Source organism: Oncorhynchus masou, chromosome 26 (assembly GCF_036934945.1).
Source record: "Oncorhynchus masou masou isolate Uvic2021 chromosome 26, UVic_Omas_1.1, whole genome shotgun sequence".
NCBI classification, from domain to species: domain Eukaryota; kingdom Metazoa; phylum Chordata; class Actinopteri; order Salmoniformes; family Salmonidae; genus Oncorhynchus; species Oncorhynchus masou.
The window spans coordinates 3325605-3344983 of record NC_088237.1 but is presented as its reverse complement, the minus strand read 5'-3'; the positions used below and the strand labels follow the sequence as shown (position 1 = coordinate 3344983).

Genomic DNA, 19379 nt, shown 5'->3' with positions numbered 1-19379 from the left:
GGCCAGGTTGGGGTGGACAGGAGGAAAGCATGGCCAGCCGTAGAGAAATGCTTATTGAAATTATTGAAATTTTACTTATTGAATTTGTGTGAGATTGAGGGCATCTAGCTTAGATTGTAGGACTGCCGGGGTGTTAAGCATATCCACAATAAGGATTAGGCACAAATAGTGGAATATGCAGTTTGCCTTCAAAATAAAAGTATGTCATTGACAGTGATGCAAATTAAAACAAAAAGTAGAATTATCACATAATTTTATTTTGAAGGCTAACCGCAAAGTCCACTATTGGGGCTAATCCTTATTGTGGCTATCTTCACATACGATGGGTCTGATCACTATTAATCAAAGTCTTATAAATTAGGGTTAGTTAAGATGATGCCGCCTAGCTATATAGTTAGATAGCTAGCTACTGCAACAGATTGTTTTTGGGGAAGAACATAGCTAGCTCATGGATGCAAACAAACTTTTTTTATGACCAGCACTGTAGGTGCACGAGACAATTTTACCAGCATCATAGCATACGTACGTTGTGACATGAAATATAAGTGATAGTGTAATCAATGTGTAATAACAACGTAAAAAATGTATGTATGCGTTAAAATACTATGTGATGTGAACTCATAGTCAGGCCATGATTGGTCAACGAGCTAAGTTGACACGTCAAATAGTGTTATCTACTGGTCAATGTTTTATTTTTTGACATGCAAAGACCCAAACGGCATTTCATTCAAATCCTGGTTGAGAATGAAACGACTGAGCAAATGAACAAAGAAAAAGAACAGCAAGTAAGTGAAATAAATAGGTTTTGATTATGTTTTACTGGTAATGGGGACATACGTAAACGGCAACAAAATAACTTTTTGGTCAGTGCGGTGTGTGTGTGTAAGCTTTATTTAACTAGGCGAGTCAGTTAAGAACAAATTCTTATTTACAATGATGGCCTATCCCGGCCAAACCCTGACAACGCTGGGCTAATTGTGCGCCGCCCTTTAGGACTCCAGATCACAGCCGGATGTGATAGCCAGGATTCGAACCAGGGACTGTAGTGACACCTCTTTCAGTGCCTTAGACTGCTGCGTCCATGTGTGTGTGTGTTAACTATTTAACTGTACTAGAATGTTTAAAAAGGCCGCTAAAATGTTCAATAATCGGTTATTGGTATCTGTTTTTTTTGGCAAGGAAAATATCGGATATCGGTATCGGCCAAAATTGTCATATCGGTGCATCACTACTAAGAATAGTAAAGCCCCCCTTACTGGCTCAAGCCAACCAGACTGTTACCTAAAAATTGTGTTTGACCAGATACAATGCTATTTTAAAGTAAACAAATTGACAAGACTATCAGCATGCTTAATAGGGAAGGACATTCAATAAGCACAGCACTTACACAAATGACTGAATGGCTGAGAGAAATTGCAGATAAAAAGATTGTGGTCGTTGTTGTGTTAGACTTCAGTGCAGCTTTTGACATTATCGATCATAGCCTGCTACTGGAAAAACATAAGTGTTATGGCTTTACATCCCCTGCTATATTGTGGATCGAGAGTTACCTGACTAACAGAACACAGAGGGTGTTCAGTGGGGCCTCCAGGTAGAGTCAGGCATTTCCCAGGGCAGCTGTCTAGGCTCATTAATTTTTTCACTCTTAACTAATGACCTACCACTGGCTCTGAGTAAAGCCTGTGTGTCTATTGTATGCATGCTGATGACTCAACACTATACACGTCAGCTACTACAGCAAGTGAAATTACTGCAACACTTAAAGAGCTGCAGTCAGTTTCAGAATGGTGGCAAGAAATAAATGTACACGGAGAGCTAAAATGAATAATATGCATGTCAATCTCTCCTGGCTCAAGGTAGAGGAGAGATCGACTTCATCACTACTTGTATTTGTGAGAAGAATTGACATGTTGAATGCACTGAGTTGTTTGTTTAAACAACTAGCACACAGCTCAGACACCTATGCATACCCAATACATGCCAACAGAGGTCTATTCACAGATCCCAAGTCCAGCACAGACTATGGGCAGACACACAGTAAATAAAATAACATTTTATTGGTCACATACACGTGATTCGCAGATGTTATTGCAGGTGTAGCAAAATGCTAGTGCTTCTAGCTTCGATTGTGCAGTAATATCTAACAAATTACATGACATATACCCAATAAACACAATTCTAAGTAGGAATGAATTAAGACTGTATACATATGGACAAGTGATGTCAGAGCGGAAAAGGACTAAGACACAGTAGAATAGTATAGAAAAAAAACTGTATATACAGTTGAAGTCCGAAGTTTACATACACTTAGGTTGGAGTCATTAAAACTTGTTTTTCAACCACTCCACAAATTTCTTGTTAACAAACTATAGTTTTGGCAAGTCGGTTAGGACATCTACTTTGCGCATGACACAAGTCATTTTTCCAACAATTGTCTACAGACAGATTATTTCACTTATAAATGCACTGTATCACAATTCCAATGGGTCAGAAGTTTACATACAATAAGATGACTGTGCCTTTAAACAGCTTGGAATATTCCAGAAAAGTATGTCATTTCTTTAGAAGCTTCTGATAGGCTAATTGACATAATTTGTCAATTGGAGGTGTACCTGTGGATGTATTTCAAGGCCTACCTTCAAACTCGGTGCCTCTGCTTGACATCATCATGGGAAAATAAAAAGAAATCAGCCAAGACCTCAGAAAAGAATTGTAGACCTCTACAAGTCTGGTTCATCGGTGGGAGCAATTTCCAAACGCCTGAAGGTACCACGTTCATCTGTACAAACAATAGTATGCAAGTATAAACACCATGGGACCACGCAGCCTTCATACCGCTCAGGAAGGAGACGCGTTCTGTCTCCTAGAGATGAACGTACCGTGGTGCGAAAAGTGCAAATCAATCCCAGAACAGCAGCAAAAGACCTTGTGAAGATGCTGGAGGAAACCGGTACCAAAATATCTACATCCACAGTAAAACGAGTCCTATATCAACATAACCTGAAAAGCCGCTCAGCAAGGAAGAGGCCACTGCTCCAAAACCGCCATAAAATAGTCAGACTACGGTTTGCAACTGCACATGGAGACAAAGATCGTACTTTTTGGAGAAATGTCCTCTGGTCTGATGAAACAAAAATAGAACTGTTTGGCCATTAGGACCATCGTTATGTTTGGGGGAAAAGGGGGGAAGCTTGCAAGCCGAAGAACACCATCCCAACCGTGAAACACGGGGGTGGCAGCATCATGTTGTGGGGTGTTTTGCTGCAGGAGGGACTGGTGCAAATCACAAAAGAGATGGCGTCATGAGGATATATTGAAGCAACATCTCAAGGCATCAATTAAAGCTTGGTCGCAAATGGGTCTTCCAAATGGACAATGACCCAAGGTATACTTCCAAAGTTGTGGCAAAATGGCTTAAGGACAACAAAGTCAAGGTATTGGAGTGGCCATCACAAAGCCCTGACCTCAATCCTATAGACAATTTGTGGGCAGAACTGAAAAAGTGTGTGCGAACAAGGAGGCCTACAAACCTGACTCAGTTGCACCAGCTCTGTCAGAAGGAATGGGCCAAAATTCACGCAAATTATTGTGGAAGGCTACCCAAAACGTTGGACCCAAGTTAAACAATTTAAAGGCAATGCTACCAAATACTAATTGAGTGTACGTAAACTTCTGACCCACTAGGAATGTGATGAAAGAAATAAAAGCTGAAATAAATCCCTCTCTACTATTATTCTGACTTGTCACGTTCTTAAAATATAGTGGTGATCCTAACTGACATAAGACAGGACATTTTTATTAGGATTAAATGTCAGGAATTGTGAAAAACTAAGTTTAAATGTGCTTGGCGAAGGTGTATGTGAACTTCGACTTCAACTGTACATATGAGATAAGTAATGCAAGATATGTTAGCATTATTAAGTGAATGAGATATGGTAGAATAGTATAAAATGCAGTATATACATACGAGATGAGTAACTCCACATATGTAAACATTGTTAAAGTGACTAGTGTTCCATTCCTTAAAGTGGCCAGTGATTCCTATTCTATGCCTATAGGCAGCAGCCTCTAATGTGTTTAACAGTCTGATGGCCTTGAGATAGAAGCTGTTTTTCAGTACTACATAGAGCTATGACTACATGGAAGTCTATTCCACATCAAGTAACTCATGCAACCAGTAAAATCTGATGTAAAAAAACTGATAAAAATACACCTTATGGGTGCCTCCCGGGTGGCGCAGTGGTTAAGGGCACTGCTCTGTCACAACTGGCCGGGACCGGGAGGTCCGTGGGGCGACGCACAATTGGCCCAGCGTCGTCCGGGTTAGGGAGGGGTTCGGCCGGTAGGGATATCCTTGACTCATCGCGCACCAGCGACTCCTGTGGCGGGCCGGGTGCAGTGCACACTAACCAAGGTTGCCAGGGTGTTTCCTCCAACACATTGGTGCAGCTGGCTTCCGGGTTGGATGCGCGCTGTGTTAAGAAGCAGTGCAGCTTGGTTGGGTTGTGTGTCGGAGGACGCATTACTTTTTTCAACCTTCGTCTCTCCCGAGCCCGCACGGGAGTTATAGCAATGAGACAAGATAGTAGCTATTAAAAACAATTGGATACCACGAAATTGGGGAGAAAAAGGGGTCAAATTTCAAATAAAAAAAATGGAACAGAGAGGACTGTGGAGACACACACACACAGTATTTGCGTTGTAGATGTGTGGATATGTGGAAGTAGAGTAGTGGCCTGAGGGCAGACACTTAATGTGTTGTGAAATGTTTTTAAAATTGTATATAATTGCCTTAATGTTGATTGGCCCCAGGAATTGGGGATAGATAATAAAAACAAATACAATTACATGAATTTGTCCCAAATACTTTTGGTCCCCTAAAATGGTTTACTCGATATGGATGAATATATCTTCAAATTAATAGTAATTGTATCATTTGCTGAAGTACAGAGCCAAAACAACAACAAAAATGTCTCACTGTATACATAAAGGGTAAAAAATTAATACCAACCTTGGCAGTCTTGGCATAGTACAGAGTCCTCCCACGCAGTTTGAAGTAGCGTCTCTTCCAGCGCTGGAACGAGTTGGTCTGTTTTACCAATTTGCCCTCCTTCAGGATCGTCTGCACAGGATGAAAACGTAGGGAGACTAGTCAGTGACGTCCCCATCCTCCCAAACACACACACACACTAAAGTACATGCACATACACACAAACACAAGTGATGCATGGGATCATCAATGTGCAGCCTTATCAAAACATCAACCCCATGACTATATAAATAGGTAAGAATATAATATCATCATGAACCACACAAGCTTTTCTCGGGAACGTCTGTGAAATCGAATGTATAATCCCCTGAGCTGCACTAACAATGCCAGCCATTCACAATGTCTGAACGATGTCTCCCTTAATCTACCAAGCTCAGCAACCCGAACCCCTGCAGCACTGACCACTCTTACCACCAGAGATACAGTGTCTTGCGAAAGTATTCGGCCCCCTTGAACTTTGCGACCTTTTGCCACATTTCAGGCCTCAAACATAAAGATATAAAACTGTATTTTTTTGTGAAGAATCAACAACAAGTGGGACACAATCATGAAGTGGAACGACATTAATTGGATCTTTCAAACTTTTTGAACAAATCAAAAAATGAAAAATTGGGCGTGCAAAATTATTCAGCCCCCTTAAGTTAATACTTTGTAGCGCCACCTTTTGCTGCTATTACAGCTATAAGTCGCTTGGGGTATGTCTCTATCAGTTTTGCACATCGAGAGACTGAAATTTTTTTCCCATTCCTCCTTGCAAAACAGCTTGAGCTCAGTGAGGTTGGATGGAGAGCATTTGTGAACAGCAGTTTTCAGTTCTTTCCACAGATTCTCGATTGGATTCAGGTCTGCACTTTGACTTGGCCATTCTAACACCTGGATATGTTTATTTTTGAACCATTCCATTGTAGATTTTGCTTTATGTTTTGGATCATCGTCTTGTTGGAAGACAAATCTCCGTCCCAGTCTCAGGTCTTTTGCAGACTCCATCAGGTTTTCTTCCAGAATGGTCCTGTATTTGGCTCCATCCATCTTCCCATCAATTTTAATCATCTTCCCTGTCCCTGCTGAAGAAAAGCAGGCCCAAACCATGATGCTGCCACCACCATGTCTGACAGTGGGGATGGTGTTTTCAGGGTGATGAGCTGTGTTGCTTTTACGCCAAACATAACGTTTTGCATTGTTGCCAAAACGTTCAATTTTGGTTTCATCTGACCAGAGCACCTTCTTCCACATGTTTGGTGTGTCTCCCAGGTGGCTTGTGGCAAACTTTAAACGACACTTTTTATGGATATCTTTAAGAAATGGCTTTCTTCTTGCCACTCTTCCATAAAGGCCAGATTTGTGCAATATACGACTGATTGTTGTCCTATGAACAGTCTCCCACCTCAGCTGTAGATCTCTGCAGTTCATCCAGAGTGATCATGAGCCTCTTGGCTGCATCTCTGATCAGTCTTCTCCTTGTATGAGCTAAAAGTTTAGAGGGACGGCCAGGTCTTGGTAGATTTGCAGTGGTCTGATACTCCTTCCATTTCAATATTATATCTTGCACAGTGCTCCTTGGGATGTTTAAAGATTGGGAAATCTTTTTGTATCCAAATCCGGCTTTAAACTTCTTCACAACAGTATCTCGGACCTGCCTGGTGTGTTCCTTGTTCTTCATGATGCTCTCTGCGCTTTTAACGGACCTCTGAGACTATCACAGTGCAGGTGCATTTATACTGAGACTTGATTACACACAGGTGGATTGTATTTATCATCATTAGTCATTTAGGTCAACATTGGATCATTCAGAGATCCTCACTGAACTTCTGGGGAGAGTTTGCTGCACTGAAAGTAAAGGGGCTGAATAATTTTGCACGCCCAATTTTTCAGTTTTTGATTTGTTAAAAAAGTTTGAAATATCTAATAAATGTCGTTCCACTTCATGATTGTGTCCCACTTGTTGATTCTTCACAAAAAAATACAGTTTTATATCTTTATGTTTGAAGCCTGAAATGTGGCAAAAGGTCGCAAAGTTCAAGGGGGCCGAATACTTTCGCAAGGCACTGTATAGCCTAGCCTAGCTCCTCTACTCTGACATATAGGGGGTTTGGACAGTAGCATTGGCCATGGTTGATTTACATATCCAGGGAGGCAGAGTCACTGAACTGGGCTTGACATTAAGACATTGCCAAAGCTGGAGAGCGGAGACACACAGTCAGTTCACAAATAAACCCACCTAGTGTCTAAATGTAGGAAGGAGGTAGGCCTACTATCTTGAATTCTACCTAACCAATTAGAGACTCTGCAAAAAAAGATAGGGTGTGTCCCAAAATCTCCAACCTTCTTCCAAAGTGTGCACTTGCAAACTCCATGGCATGGATTTAAATGCATAGGAAGAAGTTACTGGAAGAAGTTGCTCACCATTGTTAAATCTATGCGAAAAAGTCAGAGAGTGGAGTATTGGAACTTAGCCTTCCAGTGGAGACAACATTTTGTGTGAGCATCAAATGTTAGCATTAGGGGCTACCAGAGAATTGTTGATGAACCAACAATTTGCTCTGACCGCATGCTCTCCACAGTCATCCTCTGCTTTGAAAAGCAGTGCTGCGCAGTAAAGCATCACCTAAGGCAGGGATATTCAAATCCGATTCTGGAGGTCCAGAGTACTGCTGGTTTTCTGTTCTACCTGATAATTTTACCCACTTGGTATCCCAGGTCTAAATCAGTCCCTGGTGAAAATCAGCAGTGGAACTGGCTTTGTAGTCCAGATTTGAATACATCTAAATCTAAGCAGTCAGTCATAACTACAGTGTTACAGTGACGTATTACCGCCAGTCCGCCACACCGGTAACTCCAAAGCTGTGCTTTGATGCTGCTGATGGTCAATAATAATCTACCAAACGTGCTAAATGCCAGCCAGTAATGGCCTGGTACTCAGCACTCTATTGGCACTCTAATCCCTCTGACATCAATGCAAATGCTTTTGAAAATCAAATCAAACATCATGAGAGACCATGAGCTCACGTTGCCCAATTTTCTATTGGTTAAGCAAATGCGTGAGAAAACAGAGTTTTGATGGCCTCTATTAAAAAGAGGAGGATCCCATCAGCTTAATAGGCTAGGCCTACTATATTAAGCACATTGCTTCACTTTATAACAGGAGTATAGCCTACCTGGCTGGCATGAAAATGAACCAAGGGAAAAGCATCCTCCATTCGCTATTTATATGCATAGATCATCCTCCCCTGCTTCTGACAGGTGAATGATAAATAGTCCATTCTAAAATATATTTAAAAAATGTCACATATTATTTAATACATGTAAAAGCCCAGATTAAATGAACAATAGTCTGATGGGCGACAATATTATCACTTGTGAATGATGTATTATCTATCACTTGTGAATGATGCCCAGCGTGTGAAAAGAGAGTTTTGACTGGCCACTATCTAAAAGAGGATCCGGCTTTCTCGTGCTGCTTAAAATTAAGCACATTAATCCACTTTACAACCGGGTTAGCCTAACCGGCGGCTCCTGAGTTTCAAGTTTGGGGAAAATCAGTTACCATAAAAATGCACCTTTATAATAATGCATTACATGCATAATCGCATTTGCAGACCTATGTAATTGCAGACCTAATACCAATTGCAGACCTATTGGTAATGTGATGAGTAGATTGGATAGTCATAATTTAGGCTAATAATACAACTCAATCACTGTTCGCAAAAAAAGACAGTTCAATGCATGGCTGAGCATGTATAGTAGGCCTATGTTTCTTTTATCTTTGCATGAGGGAAAGATGAATGGAGAAATGTACAGAGAGATCCTTGATGAAAACCTGTTCCAGAGCGCTCAGGACCTCAGACTGGGGCGAAGGTTCACCTTCCAACAGGACAACGACCCAGCACACAGCCAAGACAACGCAGGAGTGAGACTTCGGAACAAGTCTCTGAACGTCCTTGAGGAGGAAATTATTTTCCAAAAACAAACTTTTAAGAAGCACTGACCCAACAATGATAAATAGTGAATAAGCATAGTGCGCACTCAAAGGGAAATCACCAGGGAGATACGCTGGTGCTATACTGTTGTTCGCTCAATTAGGTTGATCATTTTTGATAACTAAAAAGACATAATAGTCCTTTCATTGTCTTCGTTCTACAGCAATAACCATTTTCTTTCCAAATTATGTTTACCTGCAATTGTATTTTGAAAATTGCGGTATGCCTGGCTTGGCCTCTACTTTTCACAGAGACGCAACTCAACAATAATCTGGTCAAATTGCTCTCTGCCTTTCCTTCCGACTGTAAACAATACAATTTAAAACAATACACAATTTATTATAAAAAATAAGCTAAATATCTCTGTGGCCAAAATCCTGTTTTAGTAGCCTATTTTGAATGATTGTATTTTTTTTTGTATAAACAGGAGTAGGTGATGAGACTAATGAAGTGTGCAGCCGGAGCAAGGAGAGAGCATGCCTTTCATGCGACTTCTTTCAAATCATTAGAGTCGAATGCAGCCTTAGAATGTATTAAATCAAAGCATATAACTTCACTTTTGTATCACAACTAAAGTTACATAAATAACTCAAAATGAAGCATATGAGAACCTGTTTCTTTGTTAACCGCTCAACACAGAATAGCCACATTTGCACACTCCTGACACTCCCTCAAAATCGCATGGAGAAAATGCATTTTCTACTTTATTCAGATATGTTCAATTGTATTCTGCATACTATAAAATAATGCCAAGGAATTCTAAGCAAATCTTGTCTGCTAAATGAACTAGCATAGCCCACAGCCATATAACATAGCCAGATATGAGGGTATGCTGTTCTTTTAAAATAGATTACAATATCATGTTTCTTTAGACCTGTCTAAAATAAATAATGGATTTATTGTGATGGTGTAGGCTATATTACATGGATTTAGACTGAAAATGTAGATGTTCCAAAAGGTCTGTATCAGTGGCTTTTAGGCTGTGTGTGGAAGCCAGGAAATAGATACTAAACGTGTTAATGTTAATTAATGGTCCAATACCTGTGAGACCTGAAGTTATTTGCATGACAATCACTGGTTGACCGCCAGAGCCTTAGTCATAACAGCTTTATCATCATAGCATAGCTTTAAAAAAAATAATTAAAAGGGCTTTGAAGGTCTGAGGTGAATATGATTCCTTGTTTACAAGAAAGTTAGCCTAATACTGTGATAGCCAATATGACTGTAAGAATGGGCACAGAGCTGCCACCACGGCTATATATTCATTTCAATAGGAACTACTGCTCAATGGGTGGTAGCAGGTGACAGCTTAGCTCTGGTCCAGGGCGTTAGTGTGCCTTCCGCTACCAACGGTTAGTATAGGAAAAATGTGTTGTGTACACACAAAATGTAGCAGTTTAGGAACAAATATAAAAGGAAGTAATTAACAAGACTGAAGCGCAACAACAATGAAATGAGAGCCAGCAAAACATGAAAAGGAAGAGCCCCGATGGACACAGTTTTTGTTTACTGCAATCCCCTGGTTTTCCATGAGAATGATGTAGTTGGTGACTGCTTCAATCTCGCACTCCATTACTTAATTAAGGATCTGACCCTTTCTTTTCCATTTTCACCTAAAATAACATACCCAAATCTAACTGCCTGTAGCTCAGGATCTGAAGCAAGGATATGCATATTCTTGATACCTTTTGAAAGGAAACCCTTTGCCTTTTGTGGAAATGTGAAATTAATATAGGAGAATTCTTTATTTATTTCACTTTTATTTAACCAGGTAGGCAAGTTGAGAACAAGTTCTCATTTACAATTGCGACCAGGGCAAGATAAAGCGAAGCAGTTCGACACATACAACAACACAGAGTTACACATGGAGTAAAACAAACATACAGTCAATAATACAGTAGAAAAATAAGTCTATATACAATGTCAGAAAATGAAGTGAGATAAGGGAGGTAAAGGAAAAAAAGGCCATGGTGGCGAAGTAAAAAAATATAGCAAGTAAAACACTGGAATGGTAGATTTGCAGTGGAAGAATGTGCAAAGTAGAGATAGAAATAATGGGGTGTAAAGGAGCAAAATAAATACAGTAGGGGAAGGGGTAGTTGTTTGGGCTAAATTATAGATGGGCTATGTACAGGTGCAGTAATCTGTGAGCTGCTCTGACAGCTGGTGCTTAAAGCTAGTGAGGGAGATAAGTTTTCCAGTTTCAGAGATTTTTGTAGTTCGTTCAAGTCATTGGCAGCAGAGAACTGGAAGGGGAGGCCAAAGGAAAAATTGGTTTTGGGGGTGACCAGAGATATACTTGCTGGAGCGCGTGCTACAGGTGGGTGCTGCCATGGTGACCAGCGAGCTGAGATAAGGGGGGGGGGGGGGCTTTACCTAGCAGGGTCTTGTAGATGACCCGGAGCCAGTGGGTTTGGCGACGAGTATGAAGCGAGGGCCAGCCAACAAGAGCGTACAGGTCGCAGTGGTGGGTAGTATATGGGGCTTTGGTGACCAAACGGACTGCATCTAATTTATTGAGTAGGGTATTGGAGGCTATTTTGTAAATGACATCGCTGAAGTCGAGGATCGGTAGGATGGTCAGTTTTACGAGGGTATGTTTGGCAGCATGAGTGAAGGATGCTTTGTTGTGAAACAGGAAGCCAATTCTAGATTTCATTTTGGATTGGCGATGCTTAATGTGAGTCTGGAAGGAGAGTTTACAGTCTAACCAGACACCTAGGTATTTGTAGTTGTCCACATATTTTAAGTCAGAACCGTCCAGAGTAGTGATACTGTACGGGCGGGCAGGTGCGGGCAGCGATCAGTTGAAGAGCATTCATTTAGTTTTACTTGCATTTAAGAGCAGTTGGAGGCCACGGAAGGAGAGTTGTATGGTATTGAAGCTTGCCTGGAGGGTTGTTAACACAGTGTCCAAAGAAGGGCCAGAAGTATACAGAATGGTGTCATCTGCGTAAAGGTGGATCAGAGAATCACCAGCAGCAAGAGCGACATCATTGATGTATACAGAGAAGAGAGTCGGCCCGAGAATTGAACCCTGTGGCAGTCCCATAGAGACTGGCAGAGGTCCGGACAATAGGCCCTCCGATTTGACACACTAAACTCTATCAGAGAAGTAGTTGGTGAACCAGGCGAGGCAGTCATTTGAGAAACCAAGGCTGTTGAGTCTGCACATAAGAATGTGGTGATTGACAGAGTCGAAAGCCTTGGCCAGGTCGATGAATAAGTCTGCACAGTATTGGCTCTTAACGATGGCGGTTATGATATCGTTTAGGTCTTGCTAAAATCCTAAAATGTGGGTTTTATCAATCCCACCACTTGCCATGGTACAAAACTAGTTTATGGCTGCGCCTCAAAAAATTACATTTTCAAATTAACCAATTAAGATTTGAAGTGTGATTACAAAATGTGCATACAGTACGATCTAGTTGTTTTAACGGAATAGCCTGAAAAAAGATCTTCAGCTCAGATTTACTCAAGAGGCATTAAGTCTCTGCATGGTCAATCCGACATCTGCTGCGGCCGTACAGCACTTACTGTGATGCGGTCTCCGCAGAAGTCAGAGCATTCATGCCCGATGTTGACCAGATGCATAAGCGTTTTGTTTGGCCAGATTTCCGTGCTTGACGCACGTGCTTCTCTTTTCAACTAGCTAAAAGCTACCTAGTTGGAGTCTATGTGTGTACTTCCGTTTGTACCACCACACAGCAAAGCAATGCAAAAGTTGAAAATATTAAACGCATGGGGTACACAGAACGCCCCGCAGCCTAATGAGGCACCCCCAACATTGCATTGCGAACTGCTCCATTGACAGTGAATGACTTCCACCGGAACGCAAATACTTTGATAAATTTGGTAGACATGAGGCATCGTATTTCTTGTGCTTTGCAGAGCTGTTGTGAAGGAAGTTGTCAAGGAAGTGAGTTTGCGTTTATACAAAACCTCTCTCCCACATCTACCGTCAACCAATCATGTAAATGCAGAGCTAAACAGACCTATAAAAGCCCTCCGCATTGTTACACAATTTGAGAGGCACACGGTGATGCGGTACGGAGCTCGATTTGGCATCCACAAGTCTCTGGAGCCTCCGCAATTGCTAACACATGTCATGTCTCAAAATCTCTTACCTCTATATTGTTTTATGTCCTCCGGAAAAGAGAAAATTGATGACGAGTTCGTTTTTGTGTTTCTTTTAACAATAAGTAGGTTTGTACTCGCACAGCATCCAGCCCAGCTGACAATGCTATTTTCCTGATTTTAGACCACTTTTTTTGTTAACCCTTTTAGCTAACCCTTTCCCTAACCTTTAACCTAACCCTGGTGAATGGATGGCACCGGAGGGGATGGGCACCGTTTTACGGGCTCCTGACCAATTGTGCTATTTTGTGTGTTTTTATGCTCCGTTTTAAACGTTCTTTTGTACATAATGTTTCCGCCATCGTTTCCTATGACCGAAAAGCACTTCTGGACATCAGAACAGCAATTAAGCACCTCCAACTGGACGAGGACCTTTTCTTTAATGAGTCGGATGCGAAGGATATACAGCTCTTCCCGGACCAGACCTAAATTCACATAATTCGTAAGAAGAGGAGACACCGCTACAGAGGTCGACAAGCCGGACGCCTGGCGAGACTGATTCGGCAAGTGGATAATCTGCCTTTACCCTCCGTTCTACTGGCTAACGTGCAATCACTGGAGAATAAACTGAATAAGCTCCGTTCAAGACTATCCTATCAAAGGGACATTAACAAGAAATTTGTGGAGTGGTTAAAAAACTAGTTTTAATGACTCCAACCTAAGTGTATGTAATCTTCCGACTTCAACGGTATATGAAGGATCATCAAGCACCAATCTACCTCACCAAGCAAAGTGAGAAGAATAAGAGCACCACATTGAAGCTGCCCAGCAGGGAGACCATCCTGTCTGATGTTCAGACTCTGCTTGCAGATGTAAGAGAAGAAATCTGTACTGCCCTGCCCACTTCACTGTTGCGCCAAACAGAGGAAACTGAAGTTTTGAAATACATCAAAAAGCGTGAAGACTTCTGCCTGAAGTCAATACACGCCGCAGCGTACATGCATGCTGGCAAGAACATCCTGTCTGGTGCAGAGATCAACAAGGTCATCACTACCTTGTCATGCCACCTTGGCCTGGATGAGGGCAAGGTTCTTGGCAGTCTGGCGAACGTCCAAGCAAGGGCTTTGGGATGGTGATGCAATATGGCAGTCATGCCAACATATCTCATCAGCCACCTGGTGGAAGGGACTTTGTGGATCTGAGGCACTTTCCCCTGTTGCCTCCATCATCCTCTAAATCCCACCAACATCAGCCACCTTAGAGCGCAACTGTTTCTTGTTTGGGAACACACACACCAAAGCACGCAACAGGCTTGACCAATACAAGGGTTGAAAAATTAGTGGCCATCCGGGCAAATTTGAGGCTTTTTGAGCCTGACAACGAGCTATCCTGAACAAGATTGGAAAGTGACCGTGAAGATGAGCCCTCAGAGCCTCAGAGTCTGATGTTCAAGAGGTGGACTTTGAGGAGGTCCAGGGAGAAGCGGAAGTCCAGGGAGAAGCAATGGAAGCTTGAGAGGAAGACAACCAAAGCTTTAGTTTCTAGACTATCTAGACTATTTTATAGATGTATGTTGAAAACGTTTTTGGGAGATACGATGGATCATTGGGAATCATTCAATATTCCCTTTCTTTTGTTGTTCAGTGAAATCCTCCCATGTGAAGAGTCAACTCATTTCATTCAAGTTCGTAACTAAATAGTTTTTTAAATTTCTATTGGAAGGATTTAATAATTTTCAATTATGTCTACTTATGATAAGGTAAAAGGTTTATGTTTCTGTCTCCATATGATATGGTAAATATATCCATTGCAAAAAACATCTACATTTAAATGGTATTAATATTAATTTGCATATATTTCCGTTACTTCCCAAATATTCCTATGGGATGTTTCTACCTCTGAATATTCCCCAAACTGTGCAAACCTAGCCTGATTACTTTCTGAATGCACTGAACGCTGCTGCTACTCTGTGTTTATTATCTATGCATAGTCACGTTACCCATACCTACATGTAGATATTACCTTGACTACCCTGTAGCCCTACACATTGTACCCCTTCTATATAGCCTCGTTATTCCTTTTTTATTGTGTTACTATATTTCTTTAGCATTATTATGCATTGTTGGTAAGTAAGCATTTCACGGTAATGTTGTGGTATTCGGCATGTGACAAATAAAATTTTACAGGACTTAAACCCTAATCCCTAGCCTAGCTAATGTTAGCCAGCTATCCACAACTAAATGGATTTCGTAACATATAAGAAATGGATGATGGACATTCCCACATTAATACATACCATACGAAACATAACATAATAAATGGAGCAGCATGGATTTAGGTAAAGAATAATACAAAATGCTCAGAGTCTCGGTTGAATTACAGCATTCCCACTGGGCACACACTTGTTGAATCAACGTTGTTTCCACATTTCAATGAAATTACATTGAACCAACATTGAATAGACGTGGAATTAATGTTTTTCATCTGCAATTCTTCTTCTTTTATTTATTATGTTACCAATAATATTGACATGTTAATAATATTTTCTGACTACAATTAATGTGTCATCTTTTAACTCAAATCTGTTAGCTTTCAAAATGTAAGTAGGTATATCTAGCTGTCGCACCTGGTGTCATAGACGTAACGTAGTAAACGTAAATCCAGAACACGCAAATTAGTATGATATGTTGTGTTTGGTACGCTTACATAAGACAGGGTGGATGGGCGGGTGTATAACACGAACGTCCAGCAACAAAGGTTGCGAGCTCAAATCTCATCACAGACTGTAATATTTGTGTTGTGGAGAAATTACCAGGCAGGAGACGGGAGTACAGTTAGTTTTTGTTTCGTCAAAACCCCTCGTGCTTTACAGTTCCCGGCACCCCAGTGCGCATGTGCATTTCCTATTAGGTGTAGTAACGTAACACTGCCGTAATGCATTACTGCTTAGTAACAGCACAGTAACTAATATAAACAGATGTAGATCCCAGATACTACACAGACAACTTTAGCATTTTAACTATTTAACTACTTACTATGTTTTAGCTACTTTGCAACTTAGCATGTTAGCTAACCCATGCCTTTTTAAAAAATATATATATATTACCTTTATTTTACTAGGCAAGTCAGTTAAGAATAAATTCTTATTTTCAATGACAACCTAGGAACAGTGGGTTAACTGCCTGTTCAGGGGCAGAATGACAGATTTGTACCTTGTCAGCTCGGGGATTTGAACTTGCAACCTCTCAGTTACTAGTCCAATGCTCTAACCACTAGGCTAACCTGCCGCCCCTTAACTGCAACCCTTCCCCTAACCAAAACTTAACAATTTAACTCCTAAACTTAACCCTAAATCCTAGCCTAGCTAACGGATTTACGTACAGAATAATACGAAATGCTCTGAGACCAGGTTTCTGCCAGCCAACTGACAACACATTCTGATGGAATGGCTCGTCCTATGCTTTGTATAAACCCAGAGAATATATTGGTTCCTTTCTTTCCTTCCTTCCTTTCTAAATACAGCAATGTGAACGCAAATAGGACTCGGCCCACAAAATAGGTGAAGTGAAGTGGCAAAACAGTTGAGTCCTCTTTCAAAGGCAAGGGCAGTGTGAATACAACGACAACTGTTATTTAGCTTCTTTTTTTTTATTCTCAGAGTTCACTTTAAAGAGGACTGAAATCGGTTATTTAAAAAAAAAAAGGGGCCTATATGTGAAATCACTCTTGAAAGAAAATCATTAGCCAAAACATAGCCTGTCTCCAATGTACAATATTGTATATTACAACATATTTGTTGGCAGATAAGTGCTCCTGAAAACGTATAGATAGTTATGAATATCAAACGAGATGCCGAATGAATCAATTACGATAGTAGTTAGAAGCAAAAACTAGCAAGAGCTGGCCAACAGAATCGAGGAGTATCATATTGCTATGAAACAGCTGGCCATTCACATATGGAGCTATTTAGCAGCAGTAATCCACGGATTTAATATATTTTAATTTAAAATAGATTAAGGTTTTGATGAAGGTTAGCTAACGTTACGATTTATCAACACTCAGTAATGATACCGTTAGGTGTGGTGCTGATGATAGTACAGTAACGTTACTGATATCGAGAGCTCGAGCTATTATAGTTCCAGCTAGCGCAAGCGAGACCTGTCCGGGGACCCTACTCGCCATCTCACGGATGTAGAGAGACAGGAAAGAGCGGTGTTTCCCATCTGGCCTCGCAAAGCTAGAAAATTAGCATAGCGGATAGAGAGAACAGCTACCGAAAAGTATGGTCGCCTTTGGCTTTGAACTGCAATGTTACCAATGCAATTACAGGTTACCTTGCTTCGTATCTGACCCGATGTGGAAACTTTGCGTATTAATTTCTGCGGAGATCCATGTTCCTGGTCTGGTTCACTATCCGAAGATTCATCCAGGCATCTTGCCGTGGCCTCGACTTGGACTGCCACCGCCATATCATTCGCCCCCAGGGAATGATATATACAATGAGTAGAAGGTGGAGTCAAGAGGAATTAGCACCACCTTGTGGTCAAGACAGGGCAAAGCAGCACCACTCGGGGTTTTTCTCAACTCATGCATCCTCCTGCTCCTCTCGCCTTCTTTTGGAAAAGGGTCAAAGGTAATCGAGGAGAGGCGGCGAGGAGAAGGAAAGATTACGAAAATGCGCTTGTATGAAGTTGGTGTCAATTCGTGACCCAATCAGTTCTTTCAAATGAATCTGTTCTGAGCTGCACTTCATAATGCAATTGAATCCCACATTAATTATGACAGACTGACTCAATTTCCTGATGCCGGTTTGAAATGTTTGGGAGCAGCTTATTGATGTCCTGTACTCGTGCTCCTGGATAGCACAACATTTTTGCTCCTGTCAGTGGAAATATATTGCATATTGCAATATTTCAAAATACAATCGTGGTAAAAACATAGTTTGGAAAGCAAATGGCTATTGCTGTAAAGAGAATACAATGAAAAGACTCTAATATGTATTTTAGTTAGGCTATGAAAATTCTCAACTTAATTGAACAAACTCTACGCTATACTATGTGCTATAGACTCTTAGAAAAAAGGTGCCTTTTTTTCTAAGAGTGTATAGCATAGAGTATACCTAAGCTATAGGCTCTATCAGATACGTTTCTTTTTTCTTTGCACAATATGTTGCCTTTTCTAAACACATTGGGAACCATAGGATAACCCTTTGAATAAACCATTTTGGTTCCAGGTAGAACCCTTTCCACAGAATAGTTATATCTTGAACCAAAAAGGGTTCTCCTATGGGGACAGCGACAGAACCCTTTTGGAACCTTTTTTTCGAAGAGTGTAAGCTCTCAGCCATGCATTGAACAGTCTTTTTTGCAAACAATAAACGAGTTAAATTATGACTATCCAATATACTCATCACATTACGAATAATAAGCTATCACACATAAGTCTGAAAATGCAATGATGCATGGAATATTTTACAATGAAGGTGAATTTTTATGGTGAACATTTTTAGATGTCTCAGATCCACTCGGCACAGCCATCAGTTCAACGTCTAGTTTTGATTGACACTTGATGGAGTTGTCAACTAACATGAATTCCGAGTGAAATCAACAATACTTTGAACCATGATTTAGGTTAAAAGTCACAGTTGTTGACTTTTTACAAATCAAATCACTTTTCCACGTTGATTCAGCGGCATCAGAAGTGGTAAGACTGAATTTTTGTTGTTGAAATTATGTGCAAACAACATTGATTCAACCAGTTTGTGCCCAGTGGGATATGTCTCAGTGGGAGTAAACAAAAGTCTATCTTTCCACTGACTTGTACAACAGTCTCCAGTGTATTATGGCTTACCCATGCGAGTGAGCCAAACCAGGCAACTATATTGAATGTGAGGATAGATTCAATAAAGCATATAGAAGAAGTGCAGAATGGATGATATTTATTTAGCCTTCTCTCAAGTAAATAATAATTTATAAACTTTTATAGGTCAAACTGTTACATATCAATGACACTGGTCAGCAATAAAAATGTTACCGAGGAGCAGTGGCGGTTGAATGAATCACATCCTTTATCCATCAATCATTTCCGCATTGGGAATACAGGGCACCAGGATGCAGTCATTAGTAATTCTCAATGCTGACATGTACAATGCAGCTAATAAAAGGACGGTCAAAGAAGACGGAAGGCCATTAAACAAACTGTACATCTAGTTTTACATGTACATCATGGTGTGAGAAACAAGGTCACTCGCTGGGTGTAGGTGTTCAGGTTACATA

At 40.8% G+C, this 19379-nt stretch overlaps 1 protein-coding gene across 3 annotated transcripts in view; it reads right to left on the bottom strand.

Moving 5' to 3' along the window:
* The window catches only part of LOC135514645 (diacylglycerol kinase delta-like), a 125179-nt gene extending 107587 nt beyond the window's left edge, over nucleotides 1-17592 (bottom strand). For all 3 annotated transcript variants that reach the window (XM_064938108.1, XM_064938109.1, XM_064938110.1), the window contains exons 1-2: nucleotides 17439-17592; nucleotides 5012-5122 (exon numbers count right to left, since the gene is read on the bottom strand). In XM_064938108.1, the coding sequence (XP_064794180.1) occupies nucleotides 5012-5122; nucleotides 17439-17573 (246 nt within the window). In that variant the 5' untranslated portion in view covers nucleotides 17574-17592. The remainder of the gene's footprint in view (nucleotides 1-5011; nucleotides 5123-17438) is intronic.
* Between the last annotated feature and the right edge of the window lie 1787 nt (nucleotides 17593-19379).